The sequence below is a fragment of the Zootoca vivipara genome, chromosome 3 (genome assembly GCF_963506605.1).
Source record: "Zootoca vivipara chromosome 3, rZooViv1.1, whole genome shotgun sequence".
Taxonomy (NCBI): domain Eukaryota; kingdom Metazoa; phylum Chordata; class Lepidosauria; order Squamata; family Lacertidae; genus Zootoca; species Zootoca vivipara.
The window spans coordinates 28,283,240-28,308,080 of record NC_083278.1 but is presented as its reverse complement, the minus strand read 5'-3'; the positions used below and the strand labels follow the sequence as shown (position 1 = coordinate 28,308,080).

The window sequence follows — 24,841 nt, the reverse complement described above, 5'->3', positions numbered from 1 at the left end:
TCACATGAAGCAGCATTATAATCAGATTATCCATTGTCTACATTGGCAGGCAGTGACTCCTCAGGCAAGGAGTTCTTGTAAGATTCCAAGGGTTATATCTTGGTCTTCCTGCATGCAAAACATGTGCCCTACTCCTATGGGCCTTCCCCCTTTATATTTTCAGAATCTTGTGCTTGCATGCCTCTATTCATGGGTTAAGAAGGGACACGGGTGGTGCTGTGGTCGAAACCACTGAGCCGTTTGGGCTTGCTGATCGGAAGGTTAGCGGTTCGAATCCCTGTGATGGAGTGAGCTCCCGTTGCCCTGTCCCAGCTCCTGCCAACCTAGCAGTTTGAAAGCACACCAGAGCAAGTAGATAAATAGGTGCTGCTGTGGCAGGAAGGTAAATGGCATTACTGTGCGCTCTGGTTTCCATCACGGTGTTCGGTTGCGCCAGATGCGGTTTAGTCATGCTGGCCTCATGACCCGGAAATCTGTCTGTGGATACACGCCGGCTCCCTTGGCCTGAAAGCGAGATGGGACTTCCGGCCGATCGCGCGGCAATGGCGGGCGCCGTTCTCCTCGGCTGAGGGGAACGTGTGCTTCCGAGGCAACCCCGTAGTCGCCTTTGACTGGACTCAAACCTCCAGGGGTCCTTTACCTTTACCTATTCATGGGTTAATAATGAGACCCGTGTGTACAGGGCAGTCAACTAATAATAAAGCCTTCACAAATTGAATTTAGTTAAATATGCACAATTTTGTTTATTGAAGAGATTAGGACAAAAAACATTAAACCAAATACAAGACAAAGCACCAGAGGCAGTAAAATCCCACCATGCACATCACCAATCTTTCCTCCTACAAGTTTATAAAATAATAAACATTGCCGTTGTGTTTGTTTTTAAAAAAGAAGAACTCCCTCAACACAGCACCATCTTCAGAGTGTAAAAACATTACTCCTTTATATTCTTAAGATACCAAAATAGAACCAAGGCAGGTCAGCTGCAGCTCTGTCTCTTGATAAGGAACTGTGGAATTATCAACTTGAGAGTGGGATCGAAACCTTCCCTGCAAGAGCAGGTGATTAGCATCCATACGTCAAATGCCAAGTACGCACATGCCACATAACTATAATTAAGCACAAAATTCAAGTAACATTTACATACTACAGAGTCCACGGGTACCTATCCAAAAAACATGACCACTTCACAAAAAACGCATACAGGCAGTAACATCAGAACAACTGAGGTACTGGAAACACAAATATTTATGCCAAGAGATTTCTGTTTTGTTTGTTTTCTTGTGTGTGTGTGTCCCCCCCCAACACCCCCTCAATATCATACAGCAATATAAAAAGCAGTAATAAAAATCATTTGCCAGTCTAAATCAAAATGAAAGCTCTCTAAGGAAGGTGGTGGCGTTGGGTGGGCGGGCTAAAATAATAGTAAAAAATAAAGTATTATCATTTAGGGACAGGAATACCTGAAGAGCAAAAACAGAAGTGTGTTAACTACAGCATGTAACATGTCACCCCCAAGTCAACCCGTAATTAAGTACTGGCTTAATTCATCACAACTGTGACAGTTTAATCAATAAATAAGTCTTGACAATACAAAAAGGTGCATATTACTGTGTACTTTTTAGGAGACAGATCTGTGTCGTGGTAATATTCAGCTTATTAATAGATCAATGAGAAGAAAATTTAAAACAGTATCCTGTTTAGAAAACAAAAACAAGAAAACCAAAGTCATTGCCTTTCCACAAAGTAAGTGTAGGGGGGCCTTTTCCCCTTCAAATATAAAGAGCTCTTCTGATCACGTTCAGGGGTGTCAGAGGAAAATTTGTTTACAGGATTAGGGGTTCCCCCTTTTTCTTCTTTAGGTGATGCAAAGGTGGCCTTCCCCAAATAACATGGTCAAAATTTATATGCAGTATAGTGGAAGCCAGTGTTTCCAATCCCGGTTAAGAAGAAAAAAACACAACCCCAAATATGGACAATTCCCCCCCCCCCGTTGTTGTCGGTTTTGCTAATAAAATAGTCAAATACGTCTGAACATCTGGATTGTAACTGCTTCCTGCCACAAAGCCATTTGACCAAAATAATAATCATAATAATAATCAAACTAACCCTGAACAACTTGTGAGTTTTCCTCCCTTCAAGGGATGTGGAAAAGAACGTTTTAAATGTTAATCCCTCCTGGCCCAAAATAAAATAAGGTATCTAGGAGAAATGTGAACTTTAGAACAACCTATCAAAAGACATGGTTTAGCACCCACTTCTCGTGTGTTCCTTTTTGTGCACTACCCCCCGGCCCACCCGCCGAAAATGAATCCCACTTGTAACTATTAAACATCAGATTGGGGGGGGGGGAAGAGAATAATCCAGGAAAACAAAGAATAAAATAATAGCTAATTGTACCTTCCCTGAATAATGGCTGAAGTTAAATATCTAACAGTGCGATGCCAAGATGCAAGTTGAGGCAAAAGTTTCTATTTACTGGGAACTGTAAATACATGAACGAAACGGAATCAGGAGTGGATTAGTGGCTGCACTGGAACTTGGGATGCGTAGTGTCCTTGGCTCCATAAAGATGAGAAGCTACAGTCTCTCTGTGTGCTGCCGCCTCCTTTATTTTCTATGTCAATCTAACTGAATAGCAACGATTCCTCCCATCTAAACCATCCACATGCTACATCTGCGGTGTTAGCTCATTTATTGGGCGTTCCTTCGTCAACCAGGGAAAAAAAGAACTCCAGGTTGTCTCTCTCTCTCTCTTTCTCTCTCTCTCTCTCGCTATTAAGCCAGGCTGAGACACAGATATAATTCTGCACGGCCAGAAAGGACTCCCTTCATGTTGTCCCTTCCTGGCCATGCAGCACCCAAAACACTAGTCCCCGCCGCTCAGTTAAAGAACGGGTCCGAGTCCTCTTCCATGTTGACGTCAGGCACCAGCTGATCCGTTGCTTCCTTAGCACCATATCCTGAATTAGACACATTAAAATCTGTAGAAAACCAAGGGTGGTCCAGAATTTCCTGTGAAGTCAGCCTTTCTGAGGGCTCCCGGCGCAGAATGCTACGTATAAGGCATTTCGCCTTGGGGGATAGAGTCTCTGGAATGCTGAACTGCCCGCGGCGGATCTTGCTGAAGAGAGAGCTAGGCTCAATGTCATGAAAGGGATAGCGTCCAACGAGCATGGTGTACAGCATGACTCCTAGACTCCACACGTCGGCCGCCTTGCCAGAGTAGCTGCCGTTTGTGTTCAAGATCTCTGGGCTCACATAGGCGGGGCATCCATGCTTATCGGAAAGGGAGTCGTCGTTCCCTCGCAAAATGTAAGCGTCTTCGAGGCTCTCCAATTTTACTCTAGTCCTGTAGGGCAAGAAGAGACAGGCCACGGTTAGACTCACTGACAAAATACCCACGCAGTTGCCTTGTTGCGCAAAGACAAAGGACATTCAAGAATGCTCACAATTGTTTTCAATTCTTAGCAGAGAGATAATGTGTACATGGACATCAGCGTCCGAAATTCTCGAGGCACTGGGAAACGACCCAGGTATTTCCCAAAATGCCAGAAGCTGGTCCGGCAAATGAATATCCAGGGAGTTTAAGATAAAAGTAAAGAGACCCCTGACCATTAGGTCCAGTCGTGACCGACTCTGAGGTTGCGGCGCTCATCTCACTTTATTGGCCGAGGGAGCCGGCGTACAGCTTCCAGGTCATGTGGCCAGCATGACAAAGCCGCTTCTGGCGAACCAGAGCAGCACACAGAAACACCGTTTACCTTCCCGCTGTAGCGGTACCTATTTATCTACCTGCACTTTGACATGCCTTCGAACTGCTAGGTTGGCAGGAGGGAGTTTAAGATAGGGACTGACTATTTCAGAAATGTCCTTTCACACATCTCATTGGACTTGTTGGAAAACAGAACCCCGGTGGTTTTTACTTTATAAAACTGACAGCTTGGAGAGAACTACATAAGCCAAGCCAAGCCCCATCATGTCCATTATTATTATTATTAAGAACAACATTTGAGGTGCTTCATAAACACAGCTAAAGACCACACAGAAAAGATACCAATGTAACCCATAACCCAATAAGTTTTCCCTCCAAGGCATGGTTTTCCCATTAGACACAATCCCCATTTCTCAAGTTTAAGGTATTTGTTTCATTTTGGTATATAGACATGCCTTAGAAGTCAACCAGACTCTCACACTTAAGTACAGAAAATGAACACAAGTGATGCAAAGTCATGTGTTTGCTTAGCACAGCAACTGGCCTCTGCTGTAGCCTGACATCTGATGGGAGGGTGTTCCACAGGGCGGGTGCCACTACCGAGAAGGCCCTCTGCCTGGTTCCCTGCAACGTGGCTTCTCGCAATGAGGGAACCACCAGAAGGCCCTCGCCACTGGACCTCAGTGTCCGGGCAGAACGATGGGGGTGGAGACGCTCCTTCAGAAAGTAGTACCTTGGGTTGAGAACTTTACCTCAGGATGAGAACAGAAATCATGCGGCGGTGGCTCAGCAGGCCCCATTAGCTAAAGTGGTACCTCAGGTTAAGAACGGTTTCAGGTTAAGAACGGAGCTCCAGAACGAATTAAGTTTGTAACCAGAAGTACCACTGTACTTTGTTTTCACTTCCATGCCATTCTTCTATAACTTGACTACTTCCAGAAACAACCGCTTGCTTTTTAAAAACGCCAGCAAAAGCTGCCCTTGATTGCTTTGTCTCTCTTGGAGGGCTGGTTCACGTTTACGATCTAGAAACACTATGTGCACAATGGACACCTAGCCTTATGTGTGTGTGTTACCCAGCAACACACAACGGGAGATATATGGCCTATTTCCATTGTTCGTCCCGCTTCCAAAAATAGGTGGAAGGTTTGCAGAAATCCAGGCCAACGTAAGCGCAGCTGTGGCCGCACGTTGAGTCGCACATTTTGCTCGATGTACAACAGTGCTGCCAGAGTACTGCACATGCACCCATTTCCAAATGGGCAACACATGGACCAGCTAAAAAGTGAAACCCAGGAAAAAAACACAGTGATAAACTATTACAGGGCATAGTCGCTATCTCTTTAGCTGCAGTCAGGCACAACTTGCCTGAAGGATGAACAACCAGAGGCAAGCAAGACCTGAAGCATATAGCCTTGACTCTTCCCATTTTTAATCAAGGCATACTTAAAAACATGCTCGCAGCTTCTCTTTTAAGTCTGCCTCCCTCGCTGATTGTTTTGCAGATAACAGCTTAGTACACATCTGGTTACAGAGGCATTTGGCAGGGGTTTGGGAATGAATATGACCATTTCAGACGCTGTGGCTGAATTGTGGATCTAATGTGATTTTTAACGATGCTTAAATTAATTGCTTTATGCTTTTTATTATGTATGCTCTCCTCCCTGAGATCTTCCTTGATATGGGGAGTTTTACAGATGCAAACCAACAGAGCTAGAAACTCAGATACGGTATATAAGCTAGGTGCCAAATGGCTCCTTAAAACCAGGGTTACAGTCGCCAAAACGGAACACCTGTTTGGCGTTTTGGGGCCAGACGGCTTGGAAGTTGCATTTTTCAACACAACCTTTCGTTTCCTGAAATTATTTTCGATTGTGCAGATTAAATGTAATGGATAGAATACTACAGGATACACGTTGCTGGTGTGTGAAAACATGTACCTCCAGATGGCCGCAAGTGGCTGATAGCCAGGTGCAAAATGCGCCCGGAACCTGGCAGATTTCAAACGCTGAACACAAAACAATGACTCTCCAGGTGATCTTCTCAGAAGCACACACCATTTACATCTCACATACAATCTGAGGGGGCAGCGGAAAGGTCCTGTGCTGTATCACTGAGCTATACTTCTTCTCCATGCCTGAGACCTGCGGAAGCATATTTCTTTCCCAGTCCCCACAACTGACGTTCCCATACAGTTCTAGCTCAAGTTCAGCGTATGTTAAATCCCTACCACCAAGTGACGCCAGCTTTATCCTAGTCAGATCCACCCCAGCAACAGATCTTTTATCAATATAGGAGGGTTGGGTTGTTTGGGTCTCCGGAACGAAATATAGAAAACACAGAAATTCTGAAGAACATAGAAGCTGCCTTTCCTTTGTACACCCTGTTAACTTAAGCGTGTGTCGTGCTGAATATGCATACAAGGTATTTGCTTTATTCTGTTCATCTCCTGGCAATTTATGTATTCATCATCCCCACCCTTTTGCCAACCCTGCTTTCCCTTGGTTATCTCTGCTGTTGTGTCAGTCAACATGCAATGCCCATAACTGCCACAGATAAGAAACCAGAAAGCAGCGTGCTTTTTGTCCTTGCCTTTCCAAAAGATTTATGCACTTCCCATGTCTCATATTCTTCTGTTTATTCTTCAGCAGAGAATCTGACATTGGAGGGGCCAGGAACCCTCCCCACCTCAACTATCGTCTCCTTTCCTGAGATATCCGTTGCTTAATGGACTCCAGGTTTTTCAGAACAAAAGGGTGTCCTTTTGTTACATGTCTGACTCCTGCCACAAAGACTGGAATAGCAATCTTGGCTTTGTTTGATTCTCAGCACACACACACACACCAACCTTTTCTATACTGTACTGAAGAATCAAGGACCTGCAGTCACAGGAAAGCAGATTTTGTTTAAACCAGGCCACTGAACAACAGCTGGCCTTTATCTGCCTGTTCCACTATAATCTCTCGCAGGATAAAGCAAAGGAGGAGGAGGAGCCATGCTTTCATCCTGCTGAATGGATTGGACCAGAGCAAATACACCGTGGATCAATGTCTGGGTAGCTTTTTACACACAGAAGGGGGGGGCGCTTCGTTTGTTCATAAAACTGATTACGGGGAAAGTACAAGAACCCTAAAATTATTTAGCACAGACAATTGCTACCCTAGCGCATCTGAAGAGTAAGAGAAACAAAAGGATGACACATTATGATTAGGAACTGTGGCATTGTCCATAATTTTGGTTGGCTTGGCATCACAATCTCAAATGCAGGGAAAGAGGGAAAGCCCAGGACAATGAATTGTCACCTCTCTTCCAAGTCTGTAGAAGTGAATGCCAGTGGGTGGTTCTTTGCCTCTAGCACATGGCAGAAAATTGGGGGGGGGCGGGGGGAGAGGGAGGGAAACACGTCATTTCCAAACTATCTGCAATGTATAAAGAATAAGCCACATTGCGCCATGCACCCAGGGTAGGTGCAGACAGCAGTGACCAGGGTTACATTGATGACCAGGGTTATATTTATGGCATTGCCTGCAATGCTCTTTTGTGAACCCAGCTGCTAAGCAAAGTGCCACAGGCAGAAGTGACAAACCCCAATGGATATTTCAAGCAGCAAGTTGCCAGCATCCTGTTTTAGATTAGAATCTAGATTTAGAGTCGGAATGGGAAAAAAAAAGAATATTCTCCTAACCCTAGCTTCCATTTTTTAAAGACATCCTGTGAGCCAATTGTTTTGCTGTTTCCCTCGGCCATGGGAATGGTTGCACTGAAATTAGTTAGATAAATAGGGGCTTCCACACAGCTAGATAAGATCCGCTTTATAAAACTTACTATATAATGCAAAGCCTTCTGTCAGAGCCAGTGTAATTAGAGTATATCATTTCAGTTTGGAAGAGGAGATAGAAGAGGCACTTGGGCAGACAGCATTATGCAGCTCTCAGATCACTGACAGAACCCTGCATTAGTCTAATGCTTAAAAAAAAAAGAAAAAGCAAGCTTGAATCATTGCTATTTAAAAAGGGGAAGCTATTCTGTCTGTGAATGCTTTCCCATTACTGGTGAATGAAACCACAGAAGTGCAATCAGAGGGCAGCAAATAGCACTCAGACGGGAAATGCGTCTTTGTCCCCATAGAAACCGTCAGGGAAGCCCATGAAAAACAATACCATTCTGAATTTCTTATCAATATGCCATTCATTACTCGAGTACATTCAGCCTTGGCCCTTTTGCAATGTAACAAAACCTGATCAATTAAGCCTTTTCCAGAAGGACCTTCAAAGTAAACTCCTGAGCTAGCATCCGTTTCTGGCAAACAATCAGCATGTCCTACACATTTCCCCCCCTCTACGGCGGTTCACATTATTCTTCCCTGATGAATCCGAGGGTTACAAAAGATATTCTGATGCACAGGGAAACCCTATCCTTGAAATGAAACCCACTGAGCACAATGCCATTGCTCCACTCACCCAGCATGCTGGCAGAGCACTATGCAACATTAGTAGTGGGTAACCGCGCAAGCAGAACAATGCACTTGATCTGGAAAGAGCCTACGCCTTGAGTCTCTGCCAGGGCTAAGGAGACCACACGGTGACCCTGCAGGCACAATAACGAAGGGACACGATGGGTTGAGAACTTGCAGCTCTTTAGATGTTGTTGGATTCCACCTCCCATCAACCCCCATCAGCATGGTCAAGGGTGAGGGGAACTGTGGTCCAACAACACATCTGGAGAACCACAGGTCCCTTCAACCCTGGAGCTGGAGTTAGTCAGGATCTGATGGTGCTTCATGGCTGGGACCCAACCAGGGATGGTGGAACGTTATGTTTTCAAAATGAAGCAACATGACTTTACAAACCCCTAAACAAGTCAGTGGGGGTCATCACAATGGAAGGGCAGGATTCAAACAAAGGAGTCAATCGGAGCATGTCACAAGGGGTATGTGGAATCACATCGAGTTCCAGAGCATGGAACTACAACATCCTTGCCACTATGTGCATTCACAGTCCTGTAGACCTGCTGGGTCTTTGGCAATGTGGCACTTTGGAAAGGGGGAGTAAAAAATAAGGAGCAGATGCAAGACTTGATTTCTCAAACCCTTACACGTATCATGTCTCGAGATGCCAGGCACCAACACGCATCAGGATTTATCAACTCCACTGCTGCATCTTTTGTCACTCAATATAAGCAAATACTAATGATCCATGAGTAGATGTTGAAATCCAAAAAGAGTAGTCTAAACTCTGATGCCAAACGAAGTTGCATAACAGTTCCCTTTCTGTTATTTGATAAATGAGAGTTATTGCCCAAAGAAGACAAATAAAAAAAAACCTCCCACAATATTTCTACACATGGGCAAGTTCAAAAATCATGAGAAAATAGTGGGGTGCTTCTGGAATGAAAACTGACCTCTTCTTTCACCTGCCACAGCAAAGATGATCCTCCATTTGACCTTGTGACTTTCTTCTCGGTTCTGAGTTAATGAAGACTATCATCCTCAATAATTACATAAACAAGGCTTCTCAGCATGTGTGCACCTCAAGGGGGGAGAGTTACACAAGAAAGCAAGAGGGAATAGTACAGAAATCAAAGTGGACAAAGGAAAGATACCGGAATACAAGAGAAAATGGAACACCACTCAATTTTTACTGGCGAGATCTGCAGAACCATAAAACCAACTGACGCTGTCTTGCAGAGGGTGGTTTGCATATGGTAAAAGCCGTAAAAGGATGCAATTTGATTTAAAACTAAATGCAGATCTTTATTTTCCCCTCCTCCAACATTCTATCCAAGCTCCAAGCATGCTTTTGGTTGGTCTTCCAAATGGTGAATTTCACCCAGACCCACAAACCAGGCAAAGAGTGCTGGTGCAAACAGTGGATCAGGGAGCAGCAAAATCAGGTGCAGGTGGCAAAGCCTATTGGGGGCAACTTCAGCAAAATACCATTCTAGTTGATACCCCACATACACACAATTCCAGCTCAAAACCAACCGCAGAGGAACTGTAATCTGGGCTGTCAGAGACTCTGATTAATCTGTTCTCCTGCTGTGATGCCATGAAACATTCCCATCCCCGTCTGCACTTGCAATTAACTAAAATTAAAAATGGGCGACATCCTGGTACACTATACATTAAGTGCAATGTGTAGCTTGGCGCACAGATTCCTGGAAATTTCATATTGGCATCTAAGGCAGGGATACCCAACACTGTGGGTCTCAGATATTGTCAGACCACATCGGCCCAAGCTAGCAAGGGTCCAATGATCAACGATGATGAAAATTTTAGTCCAGCGACCTCTGGAGAGCAGCACACCTGCTACCCTGATCTAAGAATCTGGAATATATGCTCAGTCTTGTCTGTGCTGGGCCGACACTTAACAGATCAGTGCTGCCACCTGATGTCGACAACTAGGACAAATTCAGTGTGAAAATAGTATGGGACTCCCACCCCCCACCCCGGAACCTCTGCAACCAGGAGTCTGTCTAATTGCAAACTCTACAGCCTCAGTTCCCCAAGTGGAAAAAAGCAACAGCCTACTACACAGGGTTTCTGAGATGAAGCATGCTACAAAAGCTGCAGAGCATTTTGTGACCTAGCATGACTGCAGAAACCCATCGCCAATGTTGCGATCGTTCCGGAACCAATAAATTCATAAGCTCAGCCTTAACGGTCCTACACAGGGGCCTCCCATAATTCCTCCATGCCCCCCCTTTAGCATTGCTCAAAAGGTTACTAGCTCCAACTGTAAATCACTGTAAATCAGCTGGCTGCAATAAAGGGTGACAGGTGGTTAAAAAACCAGAGTCATTCATTGCTCTGAGAAATCTTACTACACTTGGCAACCAGTAAGGAATGTAACAGCTTGTGTCTCTGGTCACATTTTTGTGGGCTGAGTTTCCTTTCGCTGAATTGTCAAATAAAAAACAAAACAGAGCAAAAACCTGAAAGGATCTACCCAAGCAACTACAGGAAGGTATAGCTAGAAAGCAATACAGTAGGACTGTGAATACCCATTAGCTAACCCTTAGGTCCAGCTGCTAAGGGGAAGGGCAGTGGGAGAGCAACCCAGCTTCAGTCCCCAGCATCTCCAAGGAGGTGGGACTGTCCCCTGCCTGGAATCCTGGAGACTTGCTGCCAGTCCAGTGCAGACAATGCTCCACTAGATGGACCAATGGTATTACTTGGTACAAGGCCACTTCCTATGTGCCACAGTGGCACAATACCTACTTTCCTGCAAGCCAGTTGTATCTCGCTGCTGTCTTCCCTGGAGGTCCGGGTACCATGAGTATCAGAAGGAATCATACCTACACAACTATTCAATCTAGGCATGACTGTGCCAATAGGAAGTAACTCCTATGCTGCTGCTGCTGCTGCTACAGCGATATGCTATTTGATCATCTTAGGTCTTGCTAGGACTGACTCTTGCCTTTGCAGATTTTGGTTGTAATGCAAATCCTAGCTAAACAAGGTAAGCAGGTGGGATTAGATAATCAAAGCATGCAGACCAACATAACTACATGCAGACCTAGTAGGCATTCATGTACCACACTGGCTTTTTAAACTATTGGGACTGGTGTTTAGATTAGCACAAAATGCAAAGGAAAGTCGGGTTCTTTCTCAACTCTCATCTAGAGACAAATCTCTTACTATGCAAGGAAATTCAGAAGTAAACAGAATGCCTTAAGTCTCAATATTTTAAAAATGATCCCAACCTTGTTAACAAGACTGATTAACGAGCACAAACTTTTTCAGTGTCAAATATTGTGACAGCTAATATTTGAATATAATTGAAGATTTAATACCCTCCAAACATTAATAATTGGCAAGAAAAATAAATCTATCACTCAAAGCAAGCTCTGTACCTAGGCAGTGTTTTAGCTCTAGACTCTTATAATTTAAAAGAACATAAAAGTTATTTTATGCAAGATCCACAGATTGATCCTTAGCAACAGACTTGAAAGATAGATGGGACCATGCCTTTGTGCTTTGGCCCCGACATCAAATGATTTGCATCAATTTTGCTCCGACAACTCCATCTACATAAGAGATCTAGGTGTTGCCATTTCGAGCACACAATACTGTAGGCAAAGTTGTATGCACTGCCCATTGGCTTCTCGGGCAGTTCCCAACAATCAACGGAATGACTAAAAGCATCTAGGGCATATTTGCTGCATAGCAGCCTATTGAGGCTTCCATTCAGGTAATAAACAAACCTCAATTCTTGCATCATAAAGCACTCAAAGTTTTTACCCATAGCGCAGAAAATGTAAAGCTGGGGAACTGCACCTCCAAGCATTAAGGATCATAATTTATACACTTGTACAAGGAGTCTATGAGCATCCTGTTGGTAACAGTGCTCCTGAGCCACACAACAGCTAAGAACTAGGGAGAATCAAGGAAGACAAAGTACTACCAACAAGCAACCATGAGAGTACAAGATCACAGGAATATAGAAAGGAAATAAGGAATGTGTAACAACAGGGAAAGCAAACCAAACGCCAGTCCATAGCTGCCAAGTTCTCCCTTTTTTAAAGGGAAATTCCCTTATGCTGAATAGGCTTCCTCGCGAGAAAAGGGAAAACTTGGCAGCTATGCGCCAGTCACAAAAGGGAGCATGCTCTCTACACACACTGACCTATAAGATTCATTGGATGAAAATGGGGAGGGGGTGTTTAAATGGAAGGGGGGGTTGGTTCCACGTAAGTATTCCAGTTCAGGCTTTAGGGCACATGCCCCAACCAGACTTCCCAAATTCATAGTTGGGACAAGGTGTGCAAGGAAAAAGACCCCACAGCCGCTGCATGAAGGTAGCTATTTATCAACTGATCTAAGTCTCCTAAGTTAAATCAAGTTCCATGTTCCACTACAGGGGAACATAGGGAACTGTATTCAAAATCCTTCTCATTCCAACCAAGACCTCAGTTACTCTATTGTAGGCGCAGGGGTGGGGAGAAACCAGCACATTAAAAGCAATGCGGGAGGGGGACGCAGGTGGCGCTGTGGTCTAAACCACCGAGCCTCTTGGGCTTGCTGTTCGTAAGGTCAGCAGTTCGAATCCGTGTGACAGGGAGAGCTCCCGTTGCTCTGCCCCAGCTCCTGCCAGCCTAGCAGTTCAAAAGCACACCAGTGCGAGTAGATAAATAGGTATTGCTGTGGCGGGAAGGTAAACGGAGTTTCCGTGTGCTCTGGTTTCCGTCATGGTGTCCCGTTGTGCCAGAAGTGGTTTAGTCATGCTGGCCATATGACCTGGAAAAGCTGTCTGGGGACAGATGCCAGCTCCCTTGGCCTGAAAGAGAGATGAGCGCCTCAACCTCATAGTCGAATTCGACCGGGCTTAACCATCCAAGGGTCCTTTACCTTTACCAAACAATGCATTTCGCCTTCCTCTCTAACAACGCACCATTCAAGCTGCATCAGTTTACAGAACCTGGCAACAAATACTGTTGCCTGACAGACAGCTGAAACACAAAATAACCCCCCTCCCAAAAATATCTTTATAGATGCTTGAGTTCTAAATCAATAGTACTTTGAATACAATCAAAAGTTCCTTCCACGTCACCCAGGAAATATGGTGAAGAAGCTTGAACATCACAGCCTGAGAAGGCAGTCTAACTAATCGAGTTTGCAGTTAACATTTCCTATTACCAACCACCACCAATTTTATTCTGCCAAATCCATATTGCCAGCTAGGAATTGGGCATTTTGCAGTATTTGGAAAATGGGAAGCAAAGAAGAAAGACTTGCCTGTGTGCGCACAGGTGTGTGTGTGTGTGTAACACAACAGGCAAATGATCTGCCTACTCTTAAAAGCTGTCAATGTGTTGGCAAAAGAAAAGAAGCTGACCTTTCCTGGCTTCCTTGGTAGGCAGGGAAACAGTCAAAAAGTGTGAGAGCGTTTTTAACGTTCATCCAGCGATGGCAAAGGAAAAGAAAGCTGAACACCCTCATCAGTCAGTCAAACTCACTGGCCAGTTTTTTCCTTTGTAGATACCAATTATTGTGGTTTCAGGAATGTACTGTTGCACGCTTCACATTTGAAGAAGACTTTATGAAACATGCTAAGGAGGTTTAGGTAATGCAGGAAAAATTCTATCTCTCAAGGGGAAAAAAATATTTTGCAGGTCACCCTGAAGACTGAGCAAATTTTTGTTTCTGGTCCTCATTGTTCTGGTGCTACATTTCCTGTTGTGCCTGCCGTCTCCAGCCATGGCATTTACCTGATGTCATGTAAGTACCCTAGAAAACTGATAAGAGCAGGAAAGGAATTCCAAACATCATCAGCCCCAAATGCACTGATTAGCAGAGGCTCACTCTTGCTTGCTTGCTTATGCTGCCAAGAAGGAAAGGTAAAACACCCCCTTTGCCTTATCCTGTCATCCCAAGCATCTAAAAACCCTGCTGTATTTACAGGACATCACACAAGGAACATGTCTTTCCCTTCTACTGCCTCCTCCAGTCTCCTTACCTCCGCAGATATTATTAGCAAGCTTAAGAAACCAGCTTAACATGTGTTAATTCATTACATTAACAAAGAATTACCAAAGGTCCCTTCATGTCAAGCTGAATGCATTGCAAACCGGCGTGTGTGTGTGTGTGTGTGTGTGTGTGTGTGTGTGTGTGTGTGTTTTAGAACCTCTGCTCCAAAAGTGACATCTCCACAAAATGCTTTAAAACACAACCAGAGCTTTTGACAGGTGAGGAGGAAGTAAATGAATGGAGAGAGGAAACCCTCTCTTGATTTATTTATTTCCACCCACCACCCGTACACAGCTATTATTGCAGCCTTCCTCAGCTTTGGTAAGGAGGCAGGTGAGCAGCCCCAAGACAGGTAAGCAGCTCCCCACACCTTGCACAGGGGCAGGGCCGTCTTAAGCGCCCCTGGCGCCGTGGAGCAATGGATCCCTCCGGCCGTTTCCCAGCACGGTGGGCGGGCGGGCGCAGCGCGGCTGCCACAGGCGCTGCTGCGCGGCGGGCGGGCAGGCACAGCGCGGTTGTCGAACCAGCGGACCGGGCGGGCGCAGCTCGCGGCGCCCTCCTGGCGGGCCGGCACCGTGGTGCCCTGCGCCACCGGGGGTCTACTTAGAGCCGGCCCTGCACAGGGGTGGGCGGCAGTTCCGAGGATTCCTGGCTTTGCACATTTTTGGGTTTTATGCGTGGACCCCCGAACTGAACACTCGCATAAGCATACTAAAAGAACCCAGACATCCCATTTAGAAAAGAACCAGCACCTGTCCTAGCTATACAGACCAGTATGAGGTCTGTTAAGTGATTCACACATTTTTACCTAAATGAGAAGGCACACTCTTTGCCTCTAGTTTCCATGTTCCCACCTGTAACCAACAGAGGCAGCCCTTTGGGCCACTTGGTGCAAGATTCACTGCAAGGCAGAAGTGAGTCCCGGCCAAACTTTTCAGTGGGTAGGGTAGGTTGGGGTTTACGACACCGTGGCAACAAGGGCTTATTGCTCCAAAAAGCAGGCATGTCAAACTTGCGGCCCTCCAGATGTTTTGGACTACAATTCCCATCTCCCCCAACCACTGGTCCTGCTAGCTAGGAATCATGGGAGTTGTAGGCCAAAACATCTGGAGGGCCGCAAGTTTGACATGCCTGGATTAAGCAATAGCGAAATCGGGGTGGGTGGGGGTGGGTGGGTGGAACACGCTTTATTCACCCCTTCTTCTTTTTATTTATCTTATAAACTCATCCATTGCTTTTCTACTCAAAGCAATCTCTCACAGTAACTTCCAAAAAAAACACACATTTTCCCAGGAATAAAATGAACTCCACAGTTCAAAAGACATATTTGTGAGTGTAGAGTGTGAGTGTGAGTGTGTGCTCGTGCGGAGGAGCATTAACTTGGTTTAAAGAGGAAAATTACAAGTTAACTTGTACAGATTCTAGTTTATGAGGAACATTGTGTGTGTGTGTGTGTGTGTGCGCGCGCGCGCATGAGTGTATGTGTGCAATTCCATTACAATCTCAATCTCATGTTTCTCTCATGGAACTCATTGCCGTACAGACAGATTCTCACAAGGTCTCCCATCCAGGCACTGACCACACCTAGACCTGCTTAGCTTCAGCTACATGGTGGCGGCTTCACCCCAGGGGCCAGAAGGAAACAAGGTACCGGTAGACTAACCACCACCTGCTCCCTCCTAGATCTTCTGGCAGGAATGTTTCCTCTACTTCCAACATGGGGCTAACAGTACGAACCTTCAGAAAACAACCCCTTTTCAAAACTGCATCCCTGGCACACTCATGGGTAGATTCCAAAGGGCCGGGAGGGAAGGGAGAAATCCCTTACCTTTCTTCATCCTTGAAGATGAATTTCCGCAGCTTGAGATCCCGCAGCACCAGCCCGCCGTCGTGACAGTGCGCCACAGCAGACGCTATCTGATAGAACAGCTTGGCCGCTTCCTCCTCCTTCAGCTTCTTGCAGGTACGAACAAAGGAATGCATGTCCCCATAGCTCCTCTCAAAGAACACATACGCTTTCGTCTCCCCGAGAATGATTTCAGTGATTTGGTTGATGTTGTCGTGAGGGGGCAGGCAGAAGCAGGGCGCGAGCAACTCTTGGTAGCAGCCGATATCAAACACCTAGAGATGCAATTGGCAATAAAAACGAAAGGGTTAGAGATGGAAAGGAAACAGGCTGTAGCAAAGGCACACCGATTTAAAAACTAATAAAGCCCCCCTCTGCATATTACAAAAGCAAAGATGTCAAAATTTGCAAACTGGCATTTCTGTTTCAGCAGACTATGCCCTGAGCGGTCTGGAAGTGTTTTCTTCCTTTTGAAAACTAAATGAGAGTTTCCACCCCAACACACACTCCAGCCGGCCTAAGTAAATTATATCAGCAAGAGAAAGGAAAGTGGATGGCTTAATTTCCTGACTGATAAGAGGGGAGAAAAATAAATAGGCTTATTTTAAAAGGGAACATCCGGTTCTTTGTAAACAAAAAAATTCAACGACAGCTCAGAATCTATGAAAATTCTGATTCTGGATGGCCAATGCAGTTACAGCAAAGGGGAGGGGAGGGAAGTACTGTATCATGCTTCAAAACACTTAGGGTTCCCCCACTCTTGTTTTGCTTTTATGCATTGCCCCTGAGGGGCTGTCCAATCTGTCCACCCACCCATACCACCAATGGATCCAGCACCCATTTAGTTGTGATTCCATTTAGTTGTGATTCCATTTAGTTGTGATTCCTGCTTTGCAAGGGGTTGGACTAGATGACCCTTGGGATCACTTCCAACTCAATTCTATGGTTCTATGCATTTACATCCCACCTTTTTTGCTTCCCAAGGAGCTCAAGGTGCCAAACATAGTTCTCCCACTCAAGAACCCTGCGAAGTAGGTTAAGTTGAGAGGCAGTGATTGGTCCAAGGTTACCCAGTGAGCTTTCAAGGCCAAGAGAGGATTTGAACCCTTGCCTCCCAGGTCCTAGTCCAACCATCTCGCCACTACACCACACTGGCTCCATATCTGAATGAAAACTCTGCCATAGGTTTAAAAAAGTAAGCATAGCATGCTACATTTCTTTAAAAGGGCCATACTCTCTTGCAAACCAGAGTTGTTGTTTTCTTTAAAAAAACACTTTTATTATTATTTTTATCACTCATACAAAATGGTTACTGACATAATTTACCTTTCTCTTCTTATATGTGATAATTGCACTCTCAGTTGTCTCGCAATTTCCCCCTTCCCTCTGTATTCCCATTTTATTTTTAAAAAACCAGGGTTGAGGCACCGGATATTGTTGGACTCCGACTCCCATCAGCCCCAGCCACCATGGGCTAAATGGTCAAAAATTATGGGAATTGTAATCTAGCAACACCCGGAGGGCCACAGGCTCCCACCCAACTTGCAAACCAAGTTGTGCTACTACCACAGCCTTCTTCTGGTTATCAGAGGGGTAAGTCAACATGGTGCCCTTCAGACTTCAATTCCCATCACGCCTGACCACTGGCCATGCTGCCTGGGCTTGGCAAAAGTTGTAGTTCTGTAGGGCACAGCCTTGTTTGCCATATCTACACACCTTCTTTTCCCAAAGCCTGGATAGCTCAGTTGGTTAGAGAACGTGGTGCTGATAATGCTGAGGTTGCAGGTTCAATTCCCAAGGCTCTCAAATTCCTTCCTCCCCTCTCCAATATGCAGGCAACGGCCTCTTCCATCTCCAGGCACCAACTTAGGCTGGCAGAGTCTATCCCATTCCCCACTTCTTGCCTATCCCCATGCTCTTCAACCCTTGGTCCCCAACGGTTCTTGGGCTACACCTTCCATCTTCCATGACAATTGGCTAAGCTGGCTGAGGATAGACGTTGTAGTCCAACAACAGCAAGGGACCCAAGGTTGAAGAACGCTAGACCGCCACATAGGAATATGGAGCTGAGATACAGAAAAGAGCACTTCACCAAGACCTCCCTTGCTGTTTCACAAAAGGAAGGAGTTAAAGAGGCCTTTGGTGACGTCTCAGATTTGAGTGTCTGAAATGCTAAAAAAAAAAAAAATGAGGGAAGGACTCTGTGTTTCCGTTGCTAAGCAACAGAAAACACAAGGTTTCGGTTGCTGTTCACACCGTGACGGGGCGGTCGGTTGTTAAGATGAGGCAAAACGGATAGCCTTTCGCTTGTGATGGCTTGCACAGGAGAAAATGCTGGGAGATGTTTAACAGGGAAGCTTAGGTGAAAATGCAATGATGGCAAACATATGAGACGTCACTTTGGGGGGCGTGGGCTGAGCCCCCTGGGCTGCAAGTTCCCTACCCATAAGACTAGGAAAATCTTCTAATGGACTTGCAAACTTGTATTTGCTTTTTAATTTTTATGGAGTTTTTTAGTGCATCTTTTGAAGCAGAACGAGTGCCTCTCTAACCTTGCAGGCACATCCACCTTGTGTTCTCATGAATGAAATGGTAAGGAATCGCCAAGCATGCTGGGAAACTCAAGTATATATATAAAAAATGTTCCACTAATCCAGCGATTATGAATGAATCAGTGCTTGAGACATTTGGATTCCAGGCAATCGGAACGTTTCATTGAGAATAACGGGTGCACTGCAGTAAGAAGGCATAACCAGTGTGTGACACAAAGGCTTTCATTATTCGCAAAGGCTGCGAGCTTCTGATCCATTTGTCCCCTTGGTAATGAAGGTCAGGAAGTTACAGTGTCAGATTAATGCTGAAGAACGCAGGCCAACCATATTGCGCAACGTAAGGATAAATGACTGTGGCTCACCACTTGCTCTTTCTATAGCTTGTAGCTTAGCAATTCAGAAATTAATTTAAGGCACGCAAAACCTGTCTTGAAGCCGTTCTCTTATGTCATGCTCTGAAGCAGAACGGCACTTGCCTTTGAGATACCTGCAGCAGCATCCCATGCGTGTCCATTCAGAACTAAGTCTCACCCAATTCAATGCGTCTTGCTCCTAGGTAAACAGGCAGAGGACTGCAGCAGGTTAAGAAACTCTCTAGCAAGTTTCTATAAGTAAGTGCAAGCTTCGGCATTCCAATGAACCGCCACAGCTCTTCCTGTTATTCCTGACGTGTAGCAAGAGAGAAGCTCTTTTACTCGGGCCTGTTGACCGGTTAACTACATATCTGTAAAAGGGAAGAGCATTGCAGGTGATGTTTGTTTTTGTTTTTAGCCTGCTCCAGATGTCTTTCTTTCAGGGGAACCCATCAGTGATACCAGAAGCTGTGGGAACAGAGATACATTCCCACCACCACCACTGCAGCCTCCTTGTGAAATATTGCAGCACATCACCTGCATAATATTATTTGTCTACTCTGAAGTCCTGCTGAATCCAATGAGGCTGACTCCCAGGTAACCAGGATCAGGACTGCAGCGATGACCACCTTCTAAGTACTATAAAAACATGTGGCCCTCAGCCAAGCAAAATGTTTCCCCTTAACAGGCAAATTTCCCCCCTAACAGCCATGGGTTTTTTTGTTTAAAAAAAATGTCATTCTGACTGGCTTCCCAAAAGCTTATCTTTGTTGTTCTTTATAATGCAAAGTCAGGACATGCAACTTTATAGGTAGCCCAGTTAAGCTCTTTCCAGCAGCGAGATTTGGATTTTAGAATGGCATTTTGCATACTCAGGGGGTTGCAGCCAAATTAAAAATTAAGCCTCATCAGCCCCCCTTTGTTATCTGGCCCTTAACAGGGGTGGGGGGATCCACAAGCCTGTTTTTACTTAGACAAGAATCGGTTGATTACTATTATTATTATTAGCTGTTTACACAAGGGCACAATTTTTTTCAGGAGCAGCCAAAGTGGCAGATTTTGTTTTGTTTTTTAAAGGCAAACATGAACTGTTACAATTTTACAAGTGAGGGGAACTGAAATGCTTTTTTTAAGGGAGGCGTTCAGCTTAGTTACGAAAAATGGTTGCCGGTGTCCTCAAAACATGAAAATTCCTAATACCGTACTTCCCCATCCTGAAGCTCAAAGACATCATAATGGACAAAGATGCTATTTCATATAGGAGTTCTGCTTCTGTACCACAGTAATTTCCTATACCTTTAGAACACAATCGCAGGTGGTTTTGGATCGAATTTAACTACTAGATGTGTATGAAGAAGTTACTAGCTTCTGAAAATCTTCAAGCAGAGAAGGCAGCCCTGAGAGATTTGTGCATCTTCATAAAGATGTCATTCTTTGCATTTCATCTGCTCATTCTTTGGCTTTCATCTGCTCCTCCCACAAGAGGAGGCTGATAATATTTTGATTTGCATCTGTTTTGGACAAACTAATGCATGCATTTTAAATTATCTGCACCATCGCTCCACTTTCTGGTTCCTTGTGCAGTGGAAGTCCTTTGCAAGGTCAGAGGGGCTCTACCGGTACTATCCAAAATCAGATATAAACTGTGCAGAACTAAATCTTGATTAAGATTTAGGGTTCATGACTCACGGGTGGCCAGTACATTTTATACTGCCCTGAACAGAGAGCCCTTTGCGACGAACCAGGGGCTGCAATTTAATTTTGTCAGCACATATGAATCTAAATAAAAACATCCACCTGGTCTACAGTGACCAAAAAGCTTGGATTATTGAAGGGTGGTCCATGTGTCTATATCACAGCTTGCCGATTCAACACTAGCACTGCAGCTTGTTTGGGTTTTGTTTTCAAGCCCATAAAAATGCACATTTTGGGGGAAATATTCTGTAACTGCAAAGGTGGTGTAGTGTGGCAATTTCCCCACACAGTCTTTGCAGGGGCTGCTCCAGGAGCAGAGCTCAAAGAGGGCAGCAGGGACAGTGAAAGAAAGAGTAACCACAGCAGTTTAGGAACAAAGGAAACAGTATCGCCTGTGAGCAAATGGGCGCCACTTGCCTCCATAGGAGAAGCATGTGGGCTTCCTTTTTTCCACACAGTTTACCTTCACAGGGGAGCTAAAGAGGCTACAAACCGAGAAGCCAGCAACCTACCAAATCTGAGCCCTGTTGTTGTTTTCTTCATGCTCTTCTAACAAAATAAGCATGCAAGTGTGCAAGGATTTACTGTTGTTATTGTGATTTCCTGCTGAAACGTGGGCGATTGCGTTTGCAAACAATCCGTAGCAAGGAGGCTTGGTGCTCGGGTGCATTTTTTGGGGAAAAAAAGAACTCGGATCCACAGCCCAATCCTCCACATGTCGCCTTGCAAGTAAAACTCCCTCCCTGTGGAATCAGGCTTCCTCCCAAGTAAGCTTACACAGTCTTGCACAGAGGCAAAGCTGCCAAGTTGCCAAGTTTGCATCCCAAACCTCCCAAGGGAAGTGAAATATCCTCGGAGGACCGGTTGAAAATTAGCAGGGGATTCCCTTTTGGGAAGTCAGAAAGGAAAGAGAGGAGGGAAATTAGATTATACGTATTTCCACCTATGTTCCCTTCAGAGCCTAACTCCCCTCCTCCTCCTCCTCTCCCCAAGTCTTTGGCTCTGGGCCACCATTATAACGTGGCCATTGTCTGGAAAGTTGCTGAGAGCCGTTTAAATTATGCAAGGGTTTTTTTCCCCCCGTTTGTTTTAATTAAACTTATCCCAGTGCTTAAATCAATGGTTCGCAGCCGCCCCCAACACACACAGCCCCCACCCCTGAGTACTTTCTAAAAATAAACTCGCTAGACAGAGAAAGGCTTTAAAAAAAAATAAAAAATCTCAGGGGGTGGGAGAAGAGAGGCAGGAAAGTTGTTACCTTGCAAACCAGCTCCTCCTCGCTGTGCAGATGCACGGCTCGAAAAATGTGGTCTCCTTCCAGAGGCTCCAGCAGTAAGTATTTCCCGATGCAAGAAACGCAATGCGGCAAGTTGGGAGTCTCTGGCGGGCTGGGTGAGCCGAGGTTGGGGCTGAAACTCTGGCTGGACTCGGTGGGCCTTACAGAAGAGAGCTCTTCAAAATCCTGGGTTTTATTCCGAGGTCTTCCATAGCGTGCGATTGTGATGGGGGTTGACCTTTGTATGTTCATGGGGATGGAGAGAGCAAGCCCTCCAAAAAAGGTCCCCCCCAAAATCACACACACAGATGCAGGCGGGAGCGAGCAGCAGCGCGCGCACACACACACAACCGTTTTGGAGAGGGGGGTTTATTGTGAAGATCAGGCCTGCCGCAACGATGCCTTTGTGCTGTCGCCGGAAGAAAAGAAGGTGATTTCGGAGGGCAGGTTTCCGTGGGGTTACTGTCCAGTTTATGTCGCCGAGAGAGGAAGCAGGAGGTGGGGGGCGCGGAGACGGGAGAGCGGGTGGTCAAGCCTAAGGGTTCTCCTCTCCCGGAGAAGCCCGGCACGTCGGGGAGCTTTTGCGCAAGAGAACAAAGTGACACAAACAAAGCCAAAGCGTGAGTCTTTCCAAAAACGTGGCCTCTCAGGAAATGCAACTGTGTGGTTGTTTTTTAAAGAAATAACAATGGAATGAACAAGTCGAGAACAGAGAGAGGTGATAATTGTTATTAGTATTTGGCTTCCTCTGCGCTCCTGCAAAATCCTCGCACGGCTGAAAAAGTGTTAAGTTCAGGTAACGCGCTGCAACCAGCCAGACGACAGGGTTCCCCCCCTTCTTTCCACCCCCAATCAATTTTTTTTCCTACGTTTTAACTGTAGATGGCGTCTGAAGCTTTTTCCCTGATAGCAAGGACTATCCAGATATGCAAAAAAAACCACGAAGAGGGAGCATTTAACTTCAGAGGGTCAGCAAGGAGCTCCAACAACAAAAAGATGAAAAATATATATAATATATATATAAATATATATGTATATACAAATACACACAGAGAAAAATAGAAATACGCTATTTGGTCATCGATTTCTTTCCTCCTCTCCCCAAAACTCCTCTCTCTTTTTCTTTTCCTTTTGCGGGAGGGAAAATGTTCCTAAATTGAAAGGCACCGTCACCACCGGGAAAGAGAGAGGTGCGCGAAGATCCACGCGCCCGCGACGACGGCTCGCGTGTGCGCGCGCCCTCCCTCGCGTGCGTTTCCTTTGATCAGACAAAAAGTGCAATCAAGGACAGGCGCGGATCAATGCTCTTCCATTTCGCGTGGGGCTGCTTTGCTTATTTATCTCCAACAAGAGGGGGGGAGAAAATCCCTTCGGTTTTCAGCAAATCCTGGAGCGGTACGCGCCTGCAGCGGCGATGATGATGACGATGATGATGCAAAAGAAGAAGCAGCATGAAAGGCGAATACTTAACAATAGTAGCTCTGCAAAAGAGGAGACCTCCTTTCGCCGGTTTCCTCTTTGTCCCTCCTTTTGAGAGTCCTGAGATGCGGCGGAGATGCTGCGACTTTAAAGATGCACGTAGAATGTGTGTGTGTGTGTAGAATATATATATATATATATATATATATATATATATATATATGTATATATACTCAGTTATTTCAGGCGTCGATCCCTCTAATTCCTGGAGGTAGGAGGAGGAGGTAAGGAGAGAAAGGGATGGCCGAGCCAATCCCTTTCAGCAAGGCATCATCTCCCCACCATGTATTAATAGCTACTTACGTGCGCTGGGAATTCTCTCGCGCGCTGCTTTGCTGCCTCTCCACTTACTGGGTGTCACAAGCGGCGGCGTCTGCAGCAGCTCCAGCGCATTTACGCCGACCCGGAGCGCACAGGCAGGCGAGCAGGCTGGCTGGCTAAGAGACTGACTGCCTGCCCAGTCCCCGCCGCCGCAGAGCCGACTGGCTCCGCGGAGAGGGCCCGCCCAGAGCCCCGAGGTGCCTCCCCATTGAGCCGGCGAGGCGCCAATCACACGAGCAAAGCCTGCCCAGCCCTCCCCCTCCCCTTCCCTCTTTCCACTCACTCAATGAGCCGGCTGCAGGGTAAACAAGGTAAAATATCCTTCCGCAGCGCGAGCTGTGAAATAGGAGCTTTTGTGAGCCGTGGCTGCTGCTGCTGCTGCTACTACAGCTAGTGACAAGTTGTGGCGTTGCATTGACCTCCGGTTGTTTCCGTTTAAGCCTCAGTTTGGATGGGAGTTTCTCTTTCTCTCTCCTCCCGGCATCCTCGTGCATCTCTACATCGAGGGTTTCCTTTTTTTCCTTTTCCTTTTTTAAATGAAGAACTTGGTTATATAAACGTCAACATGTTGTAATGAAAAGCCTGGCTTCCCCATCCCAAATGATCGTCGGAATGCAACAATCCCTGCCAAGTATACTGCCATACAACACTGACATAAAAATTTCCCAGTGGCAGTTGTTCACCAGGGGAAGCCTCCACACATAGGTGCCTGAGCACCCACAAAATCCCCTGTGAATTTTCAGAGCCAGAATCGTGCAAACTGGGCACCCATGGTGGTGGGGCCAAACTGGCGCTCCTACTTCCACACAAACCCATAGAGATGGGTTCTCTCATAGAATTATACAGTTGGAAGAGTGATCTGGTCCGACCCCCTGCAGTGCGGGAATCTTTTTCCCGATGTGGGCCTCAAACCCGTAACCCTGAGATTCAGAGTCTGATGCCCTACCAGTTAAGCTGTTTTACACTCGGAGAGCTAGTGGCTGAATGGCAACTTTTGAAATGTAAGAGCGCCTCCGGGCAGCCCACCCACCCAGGATCGCAGCACCAGGAAGAAGAGTCCCCAAAATGCAGGCTCGCCATACGTCAGGAAATGTCCTGCCTTTTGGGTGTAAAAATGCCATAGGGGGAAGTTTGCT

The 24,841-nt window shown here is 45.8% G+C and overlaps 1 protein-coding gene across 1 annotated transcript; it reads right to left on the bottom strand.

Annotated features, from left to right (window-relative positions):
• Positions 1-491: 491 nt before the first annotated feature.
• On the bottom strand, positions 492-22,271 carry TRIB2 (tribbles pseudokinase 2). Its single transcript, XM_035109828.2, has 3 exons — positions 21,888-22,271; positions 16,012-16,304; positions 492-3,352 (listed from the first exon to the last, which is right to left on the bottom strand). The coding sequence occupies exons 1-3, from the start codon at positions 22,155-22,157 to the stop codon at positions 2,884-2,886; spliced, it is 1,032 nt and encodes a 343-aa protein (XP_034965719.1). The 5' UTR covers positions 22,158-22,271; the 3' UTR covers positions 492-2,883.
• Positions 22,272-24,841: the final 2,570 nt, after the last annotated feature.